The 24,274-nt window shown below is 55.0% G+C and overlaps 1 protein-coding gene across 2 annotated transcripts in view; it reads right to left on the bottom strand.

The window, feature by feature from the left end:
* Positions 1–3,386: 3,386 nt before the first annotated feature.
* The window catches only part of MID2 (midline 2), an 88,304-nt gene continuing 67,416 nt past the window's right edge, over positions 3,387–24,274 (bottom strand). For both annotated transcript variants that reach the window (XM_059824387.1, XM_059824386.1), the window contains exons 4-9: positions 22,236–22,384; positions 21,611–21,738; positions 20,407–20,550; positions 15,032–15,193; positions 6,076–6,283; positions 3,387–3,789 (exon numbers count right to left, since the gene is read on the bottom strand). In XM_059824387.1, the coding sequence (XP_059680370.1) occupies positions 3,387–3,789; positions 6,076–6,283; positions 15,032–15,193; positions 20,407–20,550; positions 21,611–21,738; positions 22,236–22,384 (1,194 nt within the window). The remainder of the gene's footprint in view (positions 3,790–6,075; positions 6,284–15,031; positions 15,194–20,406; positions 20,551–21,610; positions 21,739–22,235; positions 22,385–24,274) is intronic.

Below are 24,274 nucleotides of genomic sequence, written 5' to 3' on the forward strand. Positions count from 1 at the left end.
GGGCTTTGCCGGCCAGGACTCAGCTGGGCTGGCTTCTCATCCCCATCCTGGGTTATGTCAAGTAAAGGCCTTTTCTTTTGTGTTGCCGATTTATTGCTACAACCGTGACTCGGTAACCCTGAGGTTCTCAGTCTGCATTTTGTCAGAGGTTTGGAAAATGCCCACCGTGATGGCCAAAGAGAGCATCCCAGGACCAGGGATGTCACACATTGCGCAATCTCCGCCACACACAGACATATCCAGTAACGTATATATATTATATTATATTTTTTATATATATATATACACATTAACAAAGAAATTGCAAAAAAAACCCCAACAAAAAAGGGAAAAACGTGACAGGAAGAACAACCCTCCCCCAAAACAAAACCGAAACAAGTATGTTACATATGGAAGAGGAGAGTCCGAGGGGGCGCAGGGTAACCAGGGGTTCACCACATCCCCAGTCTATACAAGGGAGCCAGCAGGAGCAGAGGAGCCAGCAGCAGCACCCAGCCCCGCGGGGAGCCCCGGCCGCCCCCCATGACCCCCCCACCCCTGTCCCGCCCCCCCGGGGGCCGTGGGAAACGTGTTCATTCATAACCCAGGGCTGCAGGGCCCGCGGGGCCTCGGATTGGCTGAAACTACTGCTGTGTAGCGGTTTTAACCAATGGGATCGCGCGCCCACGGGGTGGGGCAAAGGGAGCAGCGCAGCAGAGGAGCATCATTTACAGAGCAGGGAGCAGGGATGGGACTGCTGCTCCCACCCTCCCCGTCACACACACTCGGGCGGGTTTTGCTTTTCCAACACCAGGAGAGGAAAACGCGGGTGGCTCGGAAAGGGCTCTCACCCCCAGGACTGCCTGCTCGGGGCGCTTCGTCCTCCTGCCTGGCCCGGGTACGAGACGTGCGCGGTGGGGTGGGGGATCCCACCGCGATTAGTGCAATTTCATCAGGTGCAAATGTCACATTAATGGCTCGTGTGCTCTGAGTTAATGGATGCGCTGAGTCCTCTAGCAATAAGCCAGTCAAAGCGGTGCCGGTGCCGGCAGAAAGCTTGGCACCTGGATTGCAAACGCTAAAATCCATCTCCAGTGCTTGGGCATTAGAGGTTGACTCATTATGAGCAGCCCCGGACGGGACCAGAACACGGGGAAAAGACTTTCCTGATGGCCCTGCACAGCTTTGAAAAAACATCCAACTGAAAATGGCAACTTATCCTTTTAAAATTGTGTTTCTGTGCTTAGCTGTGCGGCATGGCAGACGTGACCCTGCTGCATCCCCACCCAGAGCTCTCGCACACTGGGGCCAGAAGAAGCAAATAAAACCGCTCTGTCCGCTCGGGAGGGATGCAGCGCCTGCTGCAAGCCGCTGCCAAGCACCATGGGAAAGCAGCCCAGACCAGAGGCAAAATCACCCTCAGCTTGGCAGTGCAGGTGGCAGAACCCTTCCCCGCAGGTGACACCCGCCTCCCTTCCCGCAGTGTCAGGCAGCCAGTCCCCAAAAATATCAGCCAGGTGAAGTGGAGGGATGCTGGGCTGAGAAACAGGCTCTCTTTATACGTACGCTCTCCCTGGACAAAGCTATTGCCTGGCAGCTACCACGGCCAGACTTAGTGACGAGTGTCCCCCAGGCCAGGTCGCTGGCACAGAGCACCCACTTTTGGACAGGGCCAACTGGCTCCAGCCAAGTTCAACCAGCCTCTCCTGCAGCCCTTGTGGGACAAGCCTCAAAGTGCTGTCACCCTGTCTGAACCGGCCACCTACCCCTCTGAGGCTGGGCTTTGAGGTAGTTCCCTATCAGCGAGGTCCAAAAACAGAACGGGAAAGGCTGGCAGACTAGGAGGTCTCAGCCTGATGGTCCCCGTGCAATGCCACCGAGGCACCCGACAGTGCCACAACCAGAGGAGAAAAAGGGGTTCTCAAACACCACAGACCAAAGCTCAAGCACCAGCCCATCTTGAACCACCGTGCTGCCTGACTTCCTTGCTTCCCCGGCATCCCCGCCACGCCGTGCCGCCTGCCACCGGCGTGACATGGACATCCACATGCGCACCTGCCCCGAATCGTGCCACGGACCCTGGCTGCAGCTGCCCGCGCTGGGTCTTTGCTCCCTGCGACACAGGGACCGGTGTGCCTGGCCCAGCTCCTCCTGGCTTTTAAGCAAATGTGGAAACTGAAGCTTGGCCAGGGGACTTGGTGCTTGTGGTTACTGGGAGCACTGGTGGCAGCTGAAGAGCCCCCAGTAGCCAGGGGCTGGAGCCCCTGGGACGGATTCAGTCCTTTGGCACAGAGCAAACAGGACGGCTCCATGCTCACACCACCATGGTGGAGAACAAACCAAGAGCCAAGATTTGGGGTCATAAATTGAGATTTTGGGTCGTAAAGCACAGAGATGGTCTTTGGGCAGGACTTGACCACCTGCTCAGCACGGGGAGAGGTGTTTTTCTGCAGGGACACCAGACATGAAACCAATGGAGGTCTACGCACAGCTGCACGTGGTGGGGCACAGCCGACCAGACCCTAAGTCGGGAAGGAGTATCTGCCAAACCCCTGTTCCGGGGGCGAGATGCTCCTTGGCTTGCTCCTTAAGGGTGGGGGCCTCCCTGACTCCTGGTGGGCTCCCAAAGGAGGAGACACGGTGGGGTGGGGGTCCACGGCCGGCTGTCCTCCACCGTGGGACTGCAAACCCAGGCAAGCCCAGGGAACATGGCCAGCAGCAGCACGCTCGCAGCTGGGTGAGGCAGCGGGACTGTCCTTCTCAGCGCTGCCTTCGCTCTCGCAGACCACCCGACACATAACCACCATCCACCACATAACCAACGCCAGCGCTTGCCACGTGCAAGGGGTCCATGCAATTATCTACCACACCAGAGAAGCTGACGAACTTCACCCAAACGGAGAGTCCTCCCCAGAAAACAATGCTCAGGTCCCACCTGGCTCTCAAGACAAGCTACCAACGGGCTCCAGAAAGCCAATCCCTCCTGCTCCAACCTGCGCCTTGCGGGGATACATGAGACGCCCCCCTGACCACAGCAGCGCCTCAGAAGGTCACCCGAAAACCCGCCCCAGCCTTTCCAGCCCCCAAAGGAAGACAAAACCATCCAGGCGACAATCCGCTTCGGGAGAGATCGGAGCACACCACCAAGGAGTTGCACTAGCTGCACTCGCACACAAGCGGAGCTCGCTAACAGGAGTTTATTTTCAGCTGCGGTTAGAGGATCTTCCTCTTTCACCTTAAAAAAAAAATTGAGCTGCGTGTGGGAAGGTGCTCGCTTGCTGGAGCATTACGGCTGCATGGCGGCTCTCCGGCACAGCTGCCAGCAGGCTCCCAGCAGCCGACTCCGACCGCTGGCACCCGCCAGCGTCGCTGGTGCCACCGCGGGGCACAGGCAGGGCTAGGGCAGCCTAGTGACAGGCTTTCATCCCTGATACGTACGGGGACTCCTGGGGCCTGCAGTTACACTCCTGCTGCTCTGGGTAATCTATGAAGTCCGGGGCGGGCAGACCCGAGAGGATCATCAAGGATTTGTTCCAGATGGTGAAGGTCGGACACACTGGTAGGATGAAGGAGACTTCGAACGTGTGGAGGTGGAGGGAGTTGGCGGGGTCGTAGAAGGAAAGCGCGTTGTTGTCGTAATCCAGGAGGACGCCGAGGCGCTTCATCTGCGGGTGGACCTCCACCAGCATCTCCTTGTTGTTGTGTCTCACCACGAAGTTGTTGTTGCAGCGGGAGAAGACCCAAGACGAGGAGTTCTTCCCAATCCACTCGTTCTTGGGGGCCGACTTGTAAGCCACGCCGATGGCATACCTGCAAGAGAGGAGAAGCTTGGCTTAGCGACCTTCAGCCTCGGCACAGGACAAAGTCCAGCCCCCACGGCTGCTGACACCCCATGCTTTAAAAGTCCTCCTGACTGTGGAAGCAGCATGGCAACAGCTTTATGTGACTGAAAAGCTGCTTGCAGAGGCTTGGCTGGGGAAAAGCATCACTCCCCCCCACGCAACCTTCTGCTGCCAGGCCAGGCGAGAGGCAGAGGTGACACAGCTGGGTGCTTTCAGCAGGAACCGTCCGTTTTAGCCCCATTGTGTTGCACAAGCAGCTTTAACAACGCAGCAGCTTGATAATGCTGCTGTAATGCCTCCCGGCTCAGCTCGGTAGCAGAGGGTTTCCGGGGATCTGCTCAGTAGGGGCTTTCTCATAATAAACCCCAATTGTTTCACTGCTGAGCGTGCTTTGTGTGAAGGCATTTTTCAGCCCGGGGGTGGATGGGAGGCTGAGCCCGACGGGAGCGAGCGCTGGGAGCGGTTTCTGAGCTGGGTCTGCTGCTGTGCTTGGTCCTTGGTCCCTTCCCCAGCAGGGAGGGAGACAGGCACAGCCAGAAAGCAGAGCCAGCTCTCTAGGTCAGGGAGAGGGGTTTTCTGTTAATGAACCCCGAGCTCTGGTGTTCTGCCTCAGGCAGCAGCTGCAAGCACAGGGTTCAGGGAAAGGGAAGAAGTGACACCCCTCTCCTCCAAACCCCCGGGACAGCAAGCTCCTGATCCACTCCCCCTGCCGCTGCAGCGCAGAGCTGCCAGCCCACGGCGAGACCTTCCCTCCTGGCTACACCTGAAGCCCCGGGGAGAAGAGCACCGTTTCCCTGAAGCTTGTGGTCATGAGTTAGGGGGCAGGAAGAGAGTGTGTGCCGTGTCTCTTCGGGTTTCGGCTGCTGCCACTCTCTGTTCTCAACATCCCTCTGGTCAGTTGAACCAGCAAGCTTTGGTCAAGAGCAACCGGCTGGGGAGAGCAGGATGGGGGAGAAGGACAAAACCAGGCGATGACCCGTTCCGCAAACCAGGCTGGTGTGCTCTGTGTCCCTTGTGGATCTCTTTGAGGGAGAGGAGCGGTGTTTTGCAGCAGCACTCAAATACCAGTTCCTCCTCAGCTGGAGCTCCTGGAGACGCACGCGGGTTTCTAGGACCAGCCGAGTCCTCGTTACACGCCACGAAGGAGGCAGTGCACAACAGCGAAGTGAAAGTATTGCCCTGCCTGCAGCAAGAATGAAGGGATGGGGCGAAGCGGGGAAGGGCTATCGGTGTCGGTGCAGGGGCTGAGGCATGGGGGGACGGGAGGTGGCACTGAAGGTTGCTGAGAGCCGCAGGTCCCACTCTGCCTTTGTTCAAAGCATCCTTGCTATGAGCCGCACCAGGACACAGGGCTCTGGGCTCGCTCTGAGTCACAGCCACAGCTGACTCAATTAGCTGCCCTCCAGCACTTGGCTGTGCTGGTTCTTCACCTGAATGCACCCCTCTGCAGAGCCCAGGGAGCTGCTGTATATTTGAAAGCTATTTCCTCCTCTAAAGGTCTTGCAGTATTTGATCACCAGCAAAACAACGCCTGGAACAGATCCATTTCTAAGAAACAGCTCCAGATACAATTACTGCTTGAGAAACAACTGACGAGTCAAGTTGCTGAAGTCGGAAACTGCTTTTTAATGAAGGATGCACTACCTTGCATTCCCGACTCGTCCCTTCTGCTGCTGCCCAGATGTGTTTTGCAGGCAGGGGCTTGGGCTTGAGGGCTCCCCCGATCTGCCTGCTGTCACAGGGATATTTCAGAGGCTTGCCAGGCCTTTGCAAACCTCCCCTGGAGTCATCCCTGTCTCCTCTGCTTAGGCATGGTCCCCTTCTGCTTAGCCTTCCAGCTCAGGCTTCACAACCACATCTGGCCCAGCTAAGCAGGACCTTGCACGAGCCAGCTCAGGGGAGGGCACTGCACATGGGAAAACCATCAGATTTAAAGCTCCATGTCACCTCTGCCCTGCCACCGGGGTGAGAATTGAGCCCTGGCAGGCATTAGCAGGTTCAGCAGGTGAGGGAAATGAAGATACAAGCTTCACCTTGCAGCCTGGCTGGATCAGACCCAAAAGATTCTGGCAGAAAGGAGAAACTCATAAACCTCTTGAAAGCCACATCCACCCAGATTTAAGGTCTCAACCACCTCCCTGCCCATAAGCAGCTCTGCTAAAACCCTGGCCTTTAACCCCAGTGTGTCCCACAACATCTCTGGGGAAATCTAAGGGCCTCTAGGAGAGGGAGGGAAGACAATGGTGCTGCCTACCAGGTTGAGGATCCCACCACCACCTCCCAGTAATGGCAGCCGCTGTCAATGAAGACGTTGCCTGCCACGCCATAGCATCCTGTCCCACTGAACCTCTCGGGCGTGTGGCTCTTCTTCAAGGAGCTCTCATCCTTCTCCATCTGCAGCCCATCATTGGAGATCTTCAACTTCTTGTGAGCCATCTTGGGGTCCAGCTTAAAAGGCTGACCTGTTAAAAGAAGACACAGGGATTAGGATTTATGTTTGTTACCACCATCGTGCAGGCAGAACGTGGCAGGAAACATCTGCCCAGGCTCTCTGGACATCCTCTGTGAGCCAAAGGTTCCCCCACCAGCCAAGGACACTGGACTACACATGCCCAGCGAGGTGCCAAGGCACATCCACGTGCCTCGTGCATCTATTGTCACAGGCTGATCCGTAAGCCATCGGTCCCCGTGCTGCTCCCGTGCCCCTGGTGCCTGCAGCGGCTTCCCCAGCCCTTCTGGAAGGAGAAAGCGAGTCACTGCTGCCCACACCTGCAAGCAAACCACCACCCCAGGCACCGCCAGCGAGAGAGAGGGGAGCAGGGACGAGAGCAGCACCTGCATCTTGGGCTTATTCCCCAGCCCGGGAATCACTCACCTTCCGGGACCAAACAGAGGGAAAGGAGAAACTCGAAAACGCAGAGAGAAATGAGGTGAAAAGAGTGAGCTCTCTGTCCCAGGGAGGATCCGGACTGGAGAGCAGCCAGGCTGGGCAGCACCGCACGTCGGGCAGGGCTGTGTCGTGCTGGCAGGGATCCTTAAGTGAGGGGCTGGGGAAGATCCGGGGTTTCTTTATTACGCGTTACCTGCTTCAAATGCCTCATTTCCCGATGCAGCAACTCCCTTCTGCCCTCTGTTTATGATATAAACTGTTGTGGCAGAAACAGGGGGGTGTTTCCAGGTAATGGAAATGGCACTGAAGATGCCATCAAGATGCACTGTGAACCAAGCCTAGGCAGGGCGTGTAGCCTGAATTCCTGAGCAGATCCATACTCTATTAGCGGTAATGAGAGTTACATGAGCACAGGGAAGGGAGAACAGACCCTTAAGTGCTGGTATAACAATACCGAATCACAGAAGCGGTACTGCAGCATCAAGCACGTCCCCGAATCCCCATCAGCCCCGACGCAGACTGCTCCCCGTAGCGCATAGCCTGCTATTACATGTTACAGGAAGCACGCCCGAGGTTTTCCAGCACTTCTCCGCTGCCAAACAAGGTCTCGCCACTCGGAGAAGACAGTTTGGGCTGTGCACACGGTGGTGGAAGCAAATCAAAGGCATGGGGTCCAGCCCGTGTTCAGCGGAGGCTGGAAGGGAGGTGTGAGCACAGGGCCAGCCAGCGAGCGCACGCCCCGGGGCTTCCTCCGCAATTAACAGAATGGAGTTCGATGGATTTTGCAGATCTCTAATGCTGGCTTGAAACCCGACTGCAATTCCTTTGTAACGCTACCAGCACACAGAAAGCCAAACTGCCTCCTAATTGACACACGCTGCTGTCCTGCGTGCTTTGATAAAACCCTCCTGAAGACCCGCAAGGCCAGGGGAACATCTGCCCTCCCTCACGGCAATAAACACCGTCTCTTTTGGGCACCAGCTGTGCAGCACATTCAGCAGTGAGTGCTAAGGATTTTTCTGGAAGGCTCCAATTCTTGGTGCCACACAGCCTCGCCACAAAACTAACCCTCGCTGGCTCCCGAGTCCAGGTCTTGTGCATGCAGGGATGGGGATGGGGTCAGAAAAATACCTGCAAACACAGACTTACTTACTCAGTCTGGAGGGTCGGGTGATTTGGTGCATCTGATGGGCTGCTAATGGACGGCCCTGGCAGCGATGCCCAGGCTGATGCCCAGCCCCTGAACACCCCACTGCGGCTCTTCTGAGCCAGGTTTAGCTTTTTTTGGGGAGGGAATTCACAGTCCCTTTCACTTCAATGCTTTTTTTTTCTCCTTTAATAATTCAGGGTCATTTTAAGACCAGATGTGGAAAGGAGAAGCCAGAAGGTTGCGTTTTGAGAAGCCCGAAACGAAGCCCTCCATTTTGGGGCAGCGAGGGAAGAGAGCCTGTGTATTTGGGGAGCCTCTCTGCTCCGTGCACCAGCATTTCCCTGTCACTCTCTTTGCTCTCCATTCAGGACAGACTTTGCCTTCTCTATACAGCGCCATTTTTTTTGCACGGCTAAATGAGTTTGCCCAGCCCTGAGAATCTCCTGGTCCATCCCTACATGGTCACTTTGGGCACGGACTGTGCCTCGGTTTATCCCTCTGTACAACAGGGAGCATCCCCGGGGGTGCTGAGGGTGGGTGACCGACACTTTCTGGCTGCTGCTGCAAAAGAAGAGCTACTCTGGGAAACTACTGCTCCATCCCGCACCCTTCTATGGGGAGCACGGCACCCATCCCCAGGGGAGCAGCGGCAGGGAGCCCCGCTAAGCCCATGGGCACCGCGCTGTCGGGAAGGGGCTGCGTGTGGGTCAGTGGAGTCCCACAAGAGCAGTGGGTTTTCCTATGGAGACTACGAGCAGGGGTGGAAATTCTGCACCAAACATTGCTGCAACACTCTGTTTCAGTAGCGCTGACGACAAAGTGCGACTGGTGAAGGCACCGGATGGCTGCGGCAGGAGCCAGCTCTTCCGAGCCACCAAGCCCGGCTGGGACACCGGCGAGCAGGCGCTCTGCTGCGCTGCAGCCCCTCACCGCTGGCACCAGCGGGGAGCCCGACAGGGCGAGGGGCGCGGGACAGCGCATTGAAGCAGGCTGCATAATGCAGGAATAGCAGGCACAAAATCAAACTGCATGTGCAACTTAATTCTGGTGCCTGTTAAATCCTGTGCTCTTGGCTTCGCAAATGTAATGCTGGTTTGGGTTTTTTTTCCCCCAGAGGTTTTTCCATCTGTAATTCCCTATTTTTTTTCTTAAAGGGAACTGCAAAGTGGAGTCCTGGTATATTATCAGCTGCATGAGAACCAACATCAACAGCACACCTGAGCTAAAGCAATTGCTGAGCAGCAGTGACAGCAACCTCCTTTCCACGGGACAGAAAAAAAATCCCCCGTGCTCTGCCCCAGCCCACATCACTCCGGCAGAGACCTGCAGAACGATGGGGCTGCGTTCAGCTCCTGGCTCTATAGGTAACCCCACGCAGTGCACACGCTGGCCGCGTGCCTTCTGCAGGGCAGGGCAGCTGGGACTGTCACATCAGAGCCCTCGGCACAGCTCTGGTTATAGGTCTGCTGCCACGATGATGGCCTCCTGCAGCGGGGGCTCCTTCCTGGGGCCCGGCACGCTTCCCATGCTCACAGCATTCCTGACAGCCGCCTGTGCACACCCTGGCCGGGGCTGGGAGGACAGCCCTGCCCCTGCTCCTCCTCTGGGATGGCAGGGATGTGACAGGACAGGGACACAGGTTATGCAGAAGCTCCACCAAACCTGGGTGAGGTCCCCAGCACTCCCTTGTCGCCTGCTTCCAAAGCACAGACTTCATCTGACCTCCTTATTTTTCAATTATTTCCCTCTAGAAGCCCCCAGACTATCCCTGTTTTTGCAAATAAAAGCCCAAGATGTTGTTAAGAAGCAAACTGAGTCCTAGTGTTCTTTGTCGCTGTGAGTTTTCATGCAAGATACAGTAAAGAGCATATAGATACCGGACAGGATTTCTATAGGGATTCATCTACTTTAGCACAAAGCAAGCTGAATAGGGCAGCTGCAGCAAAACACCTTAAATAAATGCAAACAACTTAAAAACCAGGCTTTGGTACCTGGAGGGGTCTCTGGCCCGGCTCCGGGGCAGGAGCTGCCGACAGACCCTGCGGTGCACGACAAGCCGTGCCCTCCTGCACGCTCCCGTTTTCGGCTACGGACACCGAGTCTTGGCGAGGAGAAAGGCCCGCGCCAACACTACGCAGCGAGGGGGTTTCTGAGCTGGGGCTAGGAACCGTTGCAAACAGCCGGCAGCATTAGCTATGGCAAGGCTGGAGAGCTTTCAAGTGCGACCCGGTAATGGAGCTCATCCGCGCTGCTCTCTGATACCTGATGGTAGCTTATGCTGATTTTCCTCAGAGCCCAATTTGCTAGATAATTGTGTTGAGAGGCCTGAAAGTAAAGCTGCAAATTGGGAGTGACCCGCCCCCTCCTTTCCTCTAGCTATTTTAATATTTCTGTAGCTATCTTTTTCCAGCAGTAATGCAAAGAGACAAGCTCTGAGAAAGTGTGGTATAAAAATACTCAGCTCTGTCAGGAGAGAGAGACAGGCACAGCCCTTTTCATGAAGACGACCCCTGTTTAAGGTCAGCGTGAGCAGCTGGAGTCCAAGCCTTGTCGCTGGTCTGTCCTGGCACGTCCTGGCCCAAGGGCTGCAGTAATATCTGCAGACAGCGCGCTGCAATGGGCAAGACGGGAGTTAAAAAGCACACAGGCTGGGCTGCAAAATCTTGCTTGGGACAGAGGGCGTTTCAGAGGACACAGCTGGGTGCCTGCTCCCATCTGACCCCCCTCCCAAAATACCACCCCGGCCCTGGGAAACAACACGGATTTCACGGACTCTCAGTGGTTCCAACCTCAGCTGCCTCAAATCCCTGGCAGGGTCCTCTGTGTTTGCGGCTGCCGGCACCACGCACCCCAAACGATGCCGTGCTGGACAAGCGGGGTATGGGAAGATGCGGGAGGATTCATGACTTGAGGACAGCGAGGCTGGGAGAAGCAGAGGTCCCCTGCCACGGGACAGGCAGCAGCAGTGGGGCTCAGCCACCACAGGAGAGCCCAGCCAGGCAAGGGGGCTGCCCCACAGCTGCGGGATGTTCGCCAGCACCCCCAGCCCTCCCTGGCAGGGAGCTGGGAGTTATGACAGTTCCTCCCCTCAGCTTTCATTAACGTATACATCCTGGGCCGGTCACTCAGATAGATAACTTTTATCTCACAAATTCAGCTTGCTGGAATATTCCCTATAGCCTTTTGCTGGTTCATCCATCCATGGCGCCTGCATGGGGCTTGAGAGCCGTGGGAAACCAGCCAGCTCCAGGGCTGGACACAGCAAGCTGCACCCTCCAGGGTGTTTATCAGCTTAATTATACTTCCCTTCCCTGCAAGGTCTCGAGCGTTGCAACGTCTGAGCAGAGAAGAGGAAATCCTGGCTGGCCTTGGGTGTGCGGGACCAAAAAGGGAGGGGAAGCGGCCGATGTTGCCGCGAGGAAAATGTTCAAGGTTAATTAAGCAGTTCAGCGGCGTGCCGGGAATGGAGATGGGCAGAGGCGAGGTGCTGGCAGGCGGGAGCCTGCACGCCCTGCCTGAGGGACTGACGGCATCCGCCCAGCTCCCCGGGACCTCAGAGGGCTCCTGACACCCAACCAGATGAGCAGACGCACCGGCTCTGGGTGCTCCTGTTCGCCCCTTGCTCCCTGGAAGAGGTGCACGAGGGAGGGCAGCACGGAGGCAGGAGCACATGAGGCTCACTCGTCCTGGGTGCAGAAAAGACTATTTCATTTTCTATCTACCTCAGCAGTAATTTGTTTGCAAGACAAGGGCTGTTAATGGGGAGGCTACACTGCCAGATTTTCTTTTCTCGATGCTTCATGGAAGGAATCAATTATGGTGAAGCTCAGCAGATCCTGCTAACCATGCCAGCTCCAGCGTGTCGAAAAAGCCATCCAGAGGGACAGCCAAGACAGGGCTGCGCATTGGTTTACGTAACAGCTACAGAAACAACTGGACCGAGATCCCCCAGAAGCAAGAGACAACTTCCAACATCTAGCTGAAAGGATGAGGAGCAGCAAGCCCGCTCCGTTGGGTGGGTCGGTGCCATGGTACTGCTGGTGCAGCACCGTCCCGGCCCATGCCCCGCGGTACGGCAGCTCCCCGTGCACCCTGCTCCTCCCGCGGCGAGGGCAAGGGGACGGGGCAGAGCAGAGAGGGCAGGCGGCAGAGATGCTGCGGAGAGAAAGGCAGGGATGGATACACGCTCCCGCTCTCAAGAAATGATCTCTGTCCTCACTGCAGACGTCCATCACAGTCTGCCCAGCAGAAGAGCAAATCGAGCCACAGCAACACACTGCCAGCGCTTCTCGCTCTGCTCTTCTTCCCCTCTGCCCGCAGCAGCAATGTCCCTGCTCTGACCAGCCATCTAAGATGCCACCCGTGCCTCATACGCAGAAGTACCCATGTACAAAAGCTGATGGACCTGTGGCCCTGCAGCGGAACTATCAGCCTGGTCCATAAGCCCTCGGCCAGCTGCCCCGCGGCGAGAAGCAAGCAAGCTGAAGGCGGCTGTGGGCCACAGGACACCTTACAGCAGTGATTACTGTCCTCCCATCAGACATCGCCTTGAGGAAGCAAAGCTGCAGGACGGTAATGTCGAGGTGTCAAGTCGTAGGAAAGCAATAAATCCATGCAAATCTGTGAATCTTCCAACAGACTCCCTGCGGGGCCGCTTGCTGAGGGATCATCCCGCTCCTTAGAAAGCATCTGCACTAACACGGTCCTGACACTAACAGGGACCTTGGAGACCATTGCTCAGGCAGCAAACTCGTGCTGCAGCAGACCCACCCCTCCGGATGAGATCCGACTGTCATCTCAGACGGGATGTGGACAAGAGCCACCCCGTACAACCCAGAAGGTCCCACCAAGCGACGCATAAATCAGGAATAGATGGAAACGTGAGTGAGAATAAGACCAGTCTGCAATGGTCAAGGCAAGGACTGTAAAAAACCACCTTCCCTGCACTTTATTTACTACCAGAGCTGGGACCGTCCCTGTATTCTGGCACTTTCATCCGCTTTTGGACACTTGCTAATAAATAAGATCTACTCAGGTGCAAACTCAGCAAAGGAAGGTTTCTCTCTGTCGCTAAACCAAAACTATTCTCCCAAGCTCTTCTGTCTGGGCAGTTTGGGAACGCAGATTTAGCGTGCACTGACAGCACTGATGCTGCAAAAATCAATACGTGTCCTGACACTGACCTTCTGGCGATGAAGGAATCTCTCCAAACATCACTTCAGGAGCAGAAGGAGGGCTGTGAAATACGCTAATTGGCCCATCTCCTTGTTGAGCTGCTGACATTTCCACCAAGGTGACAGCAGTTGAAAAGTGTACGCTATCTTCTAATCGCCCGCTTGAAAAGGAGAAAACCCTGTTGCCACATAACGACAAATACAGGCAGGAGAAACGGCCAGCGAGGACGTGCTGGGGGTGCAGCACGAAGCGGCGGCACCTTCAGCTGGCACCACCCCGATGATGAGCAGCAAACACCCCAAAGGAGCCCTCGTACACCGAGGCTGGCCACAGAAAGAAAATATATAAATGTATATTATATACATATACATTGCTAAATCAATCGTTCAGAAGTTTCCCTAAACACTTTTCATGGGCTGCAGATAAATGCCGAGACAGCGGCAGAGAGGGATGCGTGCCCATTACGGCCGTGCGCCTCTCCCTCCCATCGCCCGAGCAGGAGGCGCCGGGATCGGTTCCGTGGTCATTCGCTCCTGTGAAAGGAGCTCCTGGCACAGGCAAAACTACCGTCATACATAATAACGTGTGCAGCGCTTCAGGTGAGGCTTGCTTGAGATTTTAAACATGCAGGAGGCTGCTGCAGACACATCCCTGCAACAAGGGGAGTTCAAAACCTGATCAGGCTCTTATTTAATCTACTCAGCCGAGCTCATCTCCACAGAGGAGCCCTCAGCAGCATACCAGCACCTCTGATGACTGACACGCGGTTAAAAAAAAAAAGAGCAAGCCCCGTCCCCCGCTAGCGGCTACCGAAGCAAACCGCCCTCGCTCCCCTCTGTGCTGCTCTGTCACATCATTGCCCTCGGCTTGTCAAGCCACCCATTTCTTATTTCCAGCGCGAGTGTCTTTCAAAGCACAGGGAAGCACTTAAAAACAGCAACCGCAGGAGTGATACATTTTTAATAAACAAGGCAGAATTGGATTGGGGTTTGCGTCTCGGCAGCTTCCCTCCAGCCCCACCGCTCCACCGCCTTTACTTAATTTCATTTGGTTTAAAGTTGCGCAAAGAAAATGAGGAGGCGGAGGCGATAAATCATCTCGAAAGCCTAGTCAAGGCAGGAGCGATTGCAGCGTCGTCGGGAAAGGAAGCACAAGGGAGGGCTGCGCTTGCCGGGGCCGGGCAGAGACAGCTCAATGAGCATCGGAGAGACACGGCCATGGAGAAGGCAGCTGTGGGCACATGCCTGGAGAGACGACTTATTTTCTCCCTCGACATTTCACGCTGTCTCTCCTGTGACCAGGCAGCGGGTGCTAACAGCCCCACCGTGTTTGCTGCCCTTCGACGGGAAAAGGCTTCCCTCCTCCCACTGCAAACCCAGAAACTCCCTCCTTGCCGGGACGGGTCTGGCTCTGCTGCCTTCTGATTTTTGATCGAATCTCACTCTGATTTCCCTAAACATATTTAACCCTCCTTGGCCATCCCCGGGGTGTTGCAAAGTGCAACCTCTTTACTGCTTCGCGTGCGGTTGCAAAGCCCCATCCACCACCACACAGACGATCTCCTTATGGCTCCCCAAAATTGCAACCCTCCGTGAGCAAAGCCACGCACAAGTACACAATTGTCCTGGGACTCCACACATTGGCCCCAGAAAGCCCAGTCACGTAAAGCAACCAGAAAAATGGACCTTCGTGATCACCTAAAATCCCAGCTGTCTCGGGGACCCGTAGGGATGGGCGCCAACAGGAGCAGAGAGCTGATGGGAGCCCCAGGCACCGCGTGGGGTAGCAGGAGACCATCCCTTGAGGCAGGGAAGGAGCTGAGACACCGAGCAAGACGGGCGTGTTAAATGATTTAAATAACCCGGGAGTCTCCATCATGCTGCCAGCAACTCTGGGCTGGCAGGGAGTGACTCAGCCGTACCCCTTTGGACTCAGGCGCCGATGAAGCTGCTCTCCCACCACCCGTCAACGCGAGGCGAGCGCCCGGGCACGTACTGTTTGTCTTGAGCCTGGCGGGTTCGCTGTTTCGGCTGCCTGCCTGGTTTATGGCCTTGACGAGGAAGATGTAGCGGGTGCCGCTCTGGAGCCCGTGGACGGTGTAGTGGTTCTGCTTGATGTTGGGGACTATCATCCAGCTGTCCATGGAGTTGTAGAGACCTGTGGTATGGGAGAGGGGGGAGAGATTTATTCACAGGAAAGGACAGAATACAAAGACCACATGCTGCTAACGCAGAGCTCACCGACCACGCATCCCTCAGCCTGATTTACCGCCTGCCTGTGAGTAAAGAGCACCTGCAGGAAAATTTCCATAGATGATAAACCCCAGCAACTCAAAGAGCCTGTTTTATTACCACATGAAGGCAATGCTTGGCAAGGCAAAGCCAGGGGTGGGCTGCTGGCATCATCCACAGGAAGTGATGGGGAAAGGGTGCAGAGAAAGAGGAATTCAACCAGCGGCACCTTCCAGCCAGGGCAGACGGCACAGGCAGCTGCCGGTGCCCGGGAGAAGGTGATGCCCACCATCATCCTCTCTGATTTCTTCGCTCCTGCAGGAAAACCTCCCTGCTGCTCTGGGGGCTGCAGTATGCAATGCCGGCAGCAGGAAGGGACACGTTTTCACCCTTATCCTCCCCCTGCACGGTGCTCAGTGCGCCGGGGTGGGAAGCAATAATCCATGTCCAAGGGATGCTGATGCTTCGGCTCCCTGTGTAGACTGCTGGCAAAGTGGTTCGAAGAAAATTACAGCTCCCAGCAAAGGGAGTGGGATCTGGACGCTTGGAAAACATTCAGGAGCCTAAACTTTCTGGAAATGGAAAGGAATTAAGAGCCCAAAGACCTTGGAGGCACTAATGCTGCAGCAGTTTGTGCTGCCAGAGCTGCAGGACCCGGCACGTACATGTAGTGTTGTGTCTACGGTGGGATGGCACAGTGCTCCAGGGAAGGAGAAAAATCCTACATGGTGCCACAGATGCTGTTACTACCACTGGCACGGCTGGGGTGAGAATAACGTGCAGACCGCACAAGCACCTTCAGCAGCCAGCGCCTGGGGAAAAGGATGCTGCGTGTTTTGGGAGCAACCTCCAGCACTGGCACCAATGGGCTGGGGGCAGCGAGTGCCCAGGACCATCCGCCGCAGCACGCAACAGCTCTGGGCTCTCAGAAAACGGCTTTGGGGCAGCTATCACAACACGGGGCTCTTGCTTTAAACTGAAAGAAGAGTAAGGAGGAAGCCCAGAAGCAGTAGCTGGAGGCTCCTCGGATCCAGTGGGTCTGGAGGCGAAAGCGAGACGATACGTGAGGAGTGGGTTGTGAATTAAGGGTGATGGGAGGAGGGTTTTTAGCCTCCTGTTGCCAGCGTACGTGTGCAGGGCTGGAAGGCAGGAGCCTGGAAAACACTCCACACCTCCTCTTTTAAGGCTTACATTGGGGTGTTTATTTATCTCCGGTGGCTCGCTCAGCTGGAGGACGGGGCAGGTTGCAGTCATTGTCAGCCTGGATTTGGTTTAAAATACACGTGGAAACGGCCTAGGGGAGCAGAGCAATGTTATTTGAAGTAGAAAATAAAACAGATGTTATACCGATTGCACCTTACACGCAGAGCTGCTTTCATCGGAGCACACAGCTTTCAGCCAAGCACTGGTAGGTGTTATCTCCCTGCGGACAAGGACCAGCTAAGGATCCTTCACTGGAAAGGACAAGGTGGCTGAGAGATGACAGTCTGAGAATGGTTTGGCTTCCCAAGCAGGTTGCTTTCCCAAAACAACCAAGAAGGGGTTGGCCTTTAAGACTGAAGGCTTCTATCCTTGTCCAAACTTAAAAAAAATCCTTTTTATTGCAGTTTTCGTCATCCATAAAAATGTCTGACTCCTGCTGAGTTCTTGGCTTTAAAGAGAGCGTGAAGGGGGTGGTTTCCACAAGCCAACTGTGCGCTCTTTGAGAAAGTATTTCCTTTCATGGGAAGCCTCCTCGTGCCCCTGCTAGGTGAGCCCTAGCGCACTATTTCCAGTGTCTCTTCATGCATGAGTTCAGCCAGGACTCAGACGCTCTCATCACCCAGACCTGACTGTGTTATTTCAAGTGACAATATATTATTCATTTTCTCCTCTGAGATGTTAACTGATGTTTTCTTTACACCTTCTATGAAGAGCTACCAAAGGCAGCCAAGGAAGATGTGTGCCCCTTTGGGCTTTCTTCCAGAGCTGCCCTTGCTGTTCATCACCCCTGCGGTTTCCACAGCCCCTGCCTTCCTAACGCCTGTGCCAAACCCACACAGCCCTCAAAGGTGGGTAGGTGACTAACTCCCAAGCCCCTTGATGGACTGGATTCCAAGCCACGCACCCAAAGCAGGGCATGGGGAGAGGTGGGAGCCAGACCCTTCCCCGAGGGACCTCAGCACAGACCCAGCGCAAGTTGCAGTGGGCAAAATCCCGGTTAGATAAGGAAGAAATTCTAGCTGAGCGTGGGGAAGCACTAGAGCAGGGCCCTGAGAGCTGGGGACTCTCCGTCCTTGGAGACGGTCAATGCTCAAGCAAGCCCTGAGCAACCCGACCGAGCTCAAAGTCAGCCCGGCATATGCAGACTTGGTGCAAAGACCCTCGGGTGTCCCTCCCCACCTAAACAACTCGGTGATACCAGCACGGTCCACGTGTCTTCCTCAGCTGGCAAGTGCAGGTGAGATGGAGGCTGGTGGCCACCTAAGAACAGAGCCAAAGAGGTTGCTGAGCTCTCCCAGGCTTTCCGAGGAGAACAAAATGCTGGAGACGTGTTGTGGCTGGGGGAGGAGAGAACTGAGCAGGGGAAATCTAGCTGCTGTAGCGCCGGGTACCCACAACCTCTGACCAAGAGGAAATAAATCATCTTGTTTTCCAACATGAGGGCAAAGGCTGGGGATGCAAGTTTTATCAGCTCTGAAAGTTGCAAGCAGTAAGTTTTCTCTGGCAGCTTCCTGCATATTTTAAAGTGCACTTAACAGCCTTCCTGTGCCGCGACACTGCGCTTCCAGCACCCACGTCTTCCTGACCAGTGAGATAAACTGACAGCGGCCCAAAAAGTCCACTCTGAAGCATTTTGTCAGCACTTCCTACAACAGTTAAGTGCTACTAAGGAAAACCAGGAATAAAACTTTCTTGCATGAGCCATGCTGTGGGGATACTCGGCTCTTCCAAAGCACTACTTCAGGAGGGGCAGACTGGAAGCTGTATTTTTGTTCTCCCATTAAAACATCCCTATTCTTTTCTTGTATGAAACAAGCAGTTTCCCTGGACTCTCTCCTATAACCCAGCCCATAAATTAACTTTCCTCCAGAATGCAAACCCCCTCCAATTTTAGGAAAAAGATAACGTTACAAGAAATCATAACAGGTACATATTCCTGACACCTCGAGGGCTCACCGGGCACCCAAAGGAGTAAATCACTGCTGCCGAGACTGGCAAATAGTCCTTGGCTTTATGGCTGAACTGCTCTTCTCCTCTCTCTGCACCTCTGTGGAAACCTGAAGAATGCCCTTTCCTGCGAGGACAACCAAGCCAGCTTTTTCTTGTTTTTTCAAATAAACCTTCCTGACAAGGAACAAGGAGGAAGGCTACATGGCTCCTGCAGATGTGACGCATCTGTCCTCGGGGGAGTGGAAGGGGGTGTCACGGTTTCCAGCCCCAGCTTTTTCAACCTGCAGTTTACCAGCTCTCCCTAATGATAAGCCACAGTGCTAAAAAGCTCAGAGTCTGAGTCTCTTTTGATCAATTTAGGTGTGGGGCGAGGAAATTAAATAGACATTCAACACATTACTTTACTTTTAATCCCCAGGCAATTTCTGGCTCATTTTATCTTCATGTCTCCAGCTGATTCAGGATGTCTGATGAACTCTGCCTGGCTAATATTAAAGCAAAACTCCAGCCCTGCTGTCAGATGTGGAGGTTTGCAGGGGTAGGTACAACCACCTGAAGCCTCGGCACGGCTGTGGGCAGAGCCTGCCCGTGACAGCTCAGCCTCGCCGTGCCCGGCGTTGTTTTGCACCCTCAGACCGCGTTTGGCCCCAGACAGCAGCACTGCGAGGGGCTGGCAGGAATCATCCCAGGCACAGACCCCCGACTAACGGCGGTGCTGGTGAGCAGCAGTACACTGGAGCCCCCGCGCATGGCCGGGATACCCTTGGAGGACAACTCTGGTCTCTAAGGTCCTGATCTTTGGAAGAGCAGCAGGAGGTCGTCGGGACAAAATGATGCTTTGCCAGAGCTGCTCTACCTCCCCCAATTTCCAACAGGTCTCTCCCACCACCTCCTTTTCCCTTTGTTGCTTCTGCTTCCTTCATTGCCGTCACCGCTTCTGTTTTCCATTGCACTCAGGCAGCAGGACCAGGGGCAGAGCGCGTCCCTTCAAAGCCTCTGTAATCAGAAACTCACTTTCTCCTGCTCGCGCTGGTTGAAGACGCACCACGCCTCCGAGGGTGCCTTGGAAACAACCAACCGTCCATTGCGCAGATGTCTCTGGATCCCATTACCTCCCTCCCCAAACGGTGGAGCCAGCTGTTAAATGCACTGTTAAAATATTTGTAATATTAAAAACCCCATAACTACCACAGGCTTCATCAAATAACAAATACCCAGGAGGGAGCTTTGCATCTAAGAGGCTGCTGTCCTGACCTCGTGGCCAGCCTGGGGGCAGGTTCAGCCCTATAAAACTGTTTCAAAAGTTGTCCTGTTGCACTAGAAGATATCACGGCATGGAAAATATGCTGAGCACCACACAGTCCGTAAAGCCAAGGTTCTCCCAGAAGAGCTGGATGCTGCGACCTGAACAGCAGGTTCCTTGCTGTCCGACCACAGCACTTCAGAATTTATTAGGTATCACTACAGACCCATCAGGGAGAGCCCTCCTCGGTCCTCGAATCCCATTCCTGCCAAGCAAATTTGTGGCGGTGTGGAAAAACAATTAGGTACAGTAGTTATTTTCAGGAAAAATTACCTGGAGATGTGCCCCAATATTGTTATGAAGAGTATATAAATCACGCTTAATTATCAGCCCACAGAGCAGCCGGCACCGCGCTGCCCATACGATCCCAGGGCACGGTGTGAGACGTACAGATCTGGCAGCTGTGGGACGGATGAGACCCTCCAATGCACCAAACGCTTCACCGAGCCGGAGGCTGCAGACACCCAGTGCAGGGCAAAACAATGCAGTTATGGACCCCCAGCACGGGGAGGGGTCCTCCATCATTTTCATTACAGCCCTGAGTGGTGTCCTCGGAGGATCCTTCATTGTGGTTCCCCCCCCGCTAACTCCCAGCTTTTAAACCTGCTGATTCTCCCCGAGAACCTTTTTCTTCCCAAACCGGACCACGGTCCCCCAAACCGAGCCGGTGCGCGGCTACTTACTGATGAAGTTGGCTTGGCCAGTGAAGATGGTGTACTGCAGCTCATAGGAGCTGACGCTGAACTCATCCTCCGAGATCCAGTGGACGGTGATCGTGTCGTGGGAGGCCGTGCAAAGCTCCTCTCGGACGGACGGTGGGTTCGGCGCTGCGGGAGACCACAGATAACGTATTTCAGTAAGTTTGTGCTTTCTTTTCTTAATATGCCTAGGGCTTTTTTGCTCCCTTAAGGATAGAGATGGGCTTGTGCGGGGAGGAGAGTCTCTCAACACAAACAACTGTCTCATTTTATCTGTCATTGTATTTCCCACTTAACTAAATTTTTAGTGGGATAACAAAATATCCAGGGGCCAGAGTGCTTTCAGGCGTGCCAGAATGAGGGCTTATCGCCGCTGCCTCCATCAGGTCCGACACCCCCACCCTGAAACAAGCTAAGAAGCCACTTCAAAATCCAGCTATTTCTTGGCACTGATTGTGGAATAAGTATTTCATCCCATAACTGTTCCGGACATATGTTTGTTGTTAATTTTTCATTGCAAGCTGATCTGCTTCACGATGAAGAAAATTGGATTTGGGCGAGTAATGATGTCCTCGCTTCTCCGGAGCCTTTATCCCTCCCACTGGTTTTCCAGCCCACGGCACGGTCCAGCAGCCATGGGCTGCGGCAGGGCTGCTCCTGGACACCCCGCATCGCCCCGGACGAGGGCGAGAGCAGCGTTTAGCCTGTGCTACGGGCGTCAAGGCAGCACCACGGGGCCCAGCAAGGTCTCTGCCCACAGGAGTTCGTAATTTAGCACCAAGAAACCCCCAAAAAGGGCAGCAAAATGCTAAAGCATGTGGTGTATTAGAAGTACAATAATTCATTAATTCACTGTTCCCTCTCTGTAATCTGCCCTCTCGGATCCTTACGGGCATCAGCCTCCTCCCCGGGTCGCGGAGACCGTCATTTTTCACCTGCTTTCTGAACTTTTCCACCTGCCCTCCAGGAGAGGCAGAGTGCAAACAGGAGGACGGGGACATGTCACTGTCCTGGTGACAGCATAGCCTCTGCTCTGCCGCAGCTGACCAGGCACTTTTTACTGCTGAGAATGAGCGGCAACCTCATTTGCTTTAAAACACGCCTGCCAGCCCTCGGCGGGGCGCAGGGGAGGAGGGCTGCGGGGAAGACGCGGGGGCACAGGCGGTGGGGAGCGTGCCTGTGCACTCACCGGTTAGATAATCCAGCCCCTCCAGCAGCTTCTTCTCTCTGGAAAAATCTAAAGCGAAGTTTTCAAAGGCATCATTAAAATTGATATCTGGTATCAGAACTTGAGAGGATGCAGTTGCCATGGCGACCCTGAAAGAAAAGAAGAGACCATCAATACACATCAGGGTGCACGCTGCTCCCGACACCCAGCAGCGGTGAGACGGGGGATTAAAAGGGTGCAAGCAGCAGTGGCATTACATGCCGTCGGGAAACCGGCTTGTGCTTACTAACCACTGCTCCTGCCTCGGGAAGGTGGCCCAGCCTGGGGACAGGTCCCCAGAGAGGTGGGGGGGCTCCATTCTTGGGGGTCCCAGCCCCGACTGCCCCCCGAGCTCCCTTCAGATTGGCATTTCCACCACTTTCACCCCCAGGGAATGATGTTTGCTCCCATAGCAGATGTTCGGCTTCGTTAGGACCTGCCACGCAAAGGACAGGAACTGGCGGCACCCCTGACCGGCATTTATTTGAGGGCAGCACGCTGGAACGCTGCAGGGGGGAGGACAGGGTGTCCCTGGGCAGGGAGCTATGCCCAGGGGACAACTCCAGCGACATCCCATCGGTGTCCCGAGCCAAGCATGCCAGCCCACCTCTCGGCCACGTTCCTGGCTGTCTGCAGGAACCGCGCGTGGTCGTTCTCCTTCAGGATGTGCTCTGCCTGGTTGATGAGGACCGTCGAGCGCTCGAGACACTGCCGGCAGTTAGCGACCTGCTGGGCCAGCTTCCGCAGCTTCATCACCTGCAAGAGGAGCAGAGGGAAGCAAAGGTGCTCAGGAGCCAGCACGTAACTTGAAAAGCACAGAGGAAATCCCATCCTAAGCCAGGGGCTGCTCAGGGGAAGCAAGGAGCAGTGAAATGGCACGGAAATGTCCCCAAAGGCTCTGGGGAGGCAGACCAGCAATGCATTTACAGTGTTAAATTTTGCTTGTAGATGGGAAAGCCCCAGTGAAAAGCCTCTGCACTGCTCTAAGGGTCCTCCACATGATGGAAGCAGGAGAGTGATGCATCCTCTCCCTGCTCCTCTCATGCAAACACAATGTCATCCCCTCTGTGCCGGCTCAGTAGATTTGGCCGGGAGAGGAGCGCTCCTGCAAAGCAATTCAGCACCGAGCAAGGAAACCTCACACTGGCTCAGCCCCAGCAGAGCTGCTGGAAAACATCACATTTGCAGCCGCACACCGTTTTGTAATTAAAGGTGAGGGGCTGCAGTAAGATGGGACAGAAGAGTTACCCACAACACAGGGAAGCAGGAGCTGAAAAACCAGCCCGGGCACCAGCTTGTACCCAAAACTAGGGCACGTGGCTTGAAGGGGCTCTGCTCTGTCCACACAAGTGTCCCGCGAGTCCCGCACAGCCCGTGCTCGGGGATGGGGCTCAGGGCTCTGCCGCGTCCAGTGGAAACTCAGACCTGGCCCAGCCACCGTTCCAAAGGGGACATGAAGTGACTCCAGGAAAAAGCACCTCTGACACTTCGGTCCTTTCCCCGCAAAGCTCTGTGGGAGATATTTACTGATGTGGATGAGGGGCTGAGGGACATGGTTTAGTGGTGGACTTAGCAGGGTTAGGCTTACAGCTGGACTCAATGATCTTAAAGGCCTTTTCCAACCTAAATGATTCTGTGATGGCTTAAGACAGTACTGAACAAGCCGTTAAGGAATAAGCAAAGAGAACAGGTTTGATGGCACCTCTTCTCTCTTCTGCAAAGTACTGGTGCTCAGCAGCAGCGAGGGGAGCAAAGAAACCAGAAGAAACATTACTTCTTAGGCAAAATCTCTGTGTCTCAGGGGAATGCTGTGCTGGAGCACTAGGGAAAGCCCTTTGAAACTCCCACCTCCTCCACACAGCCAGGGCAAAGCTAAAGGAAGGCAGGCACAAGCCCAGGTCATCCCTGAAGCTGCTCGTGGATTACAATGGTCATGTTTCTGTAGAGTCTACTCAATTAAGGCCTACAGCTCCGACAGCAAAATAATCACAAGATGTAACCCCCTTCTTTCCCTCCTGTCTCAGGTGAACACACACAGGTGTGCAGCCACCCCTGGCACCGGCTTCCCATCAGGCTGCGCCCAGGCGAAATTCCATCGCCCTGGGGCTCAGATCCTGCAGCATCCCTTCGCCTTCCAAAGAGCGCGGACGGCGGGAGGTAAAGGGCTGGAAACCCAGAGGCAATGGGGGCTTGTCAGAGACCAGACAGCTTCAGGCTGGAAATGGGAAAACTCAAACGTGAGCCAGGAGCAGAGCAGGTCAGAGGGAAAAAGGAGGTTACAGAGGAGCCAGCAGATTTTTGGGGTAGTTCTCCTGTTTAAACTGGGAGCACGGGAGCTCAGGAAAGCCTGCAGCTGGAGGCGGCTGAGGTCAATACCATGTGTTTAAAACCTGCTATACCATTGCTCTGGCTGGCTGATGCTTCGCTGGTGCCAGAGACAATACTTGGATTCGGGAGGAGCAGTCCTGGGTCCTACACTGACACCAGCAAAGACACAGAAGAAAGGAGGCGAATCAGCACACTGGGAATTGCACTGGCAGCCAAGCCGGAAGTAATTCTGTATCGGGAAAAGCATCTTGAGAGGGGCAACGAGGCACTTGCTAATGAAATTTAAATTCCCACTGCCCTGGTCCTGTGTGCCTCTGC

This window comes from Gavia stellata, chromosome 14 (genome assembly GCF_030936135.1).
Source record: "Gavia stellata isolate bGavSte3 chromosome 14, bGavSte3.hap2, whole genome shotgun sequence".
Classification (NCBI taxonomy): domain Eukaryota; kingdom Metazoa; phylum Chordata; class Aves; order Gaviiformes; family Gaviidae; genus Gavia; species Gavia stellata.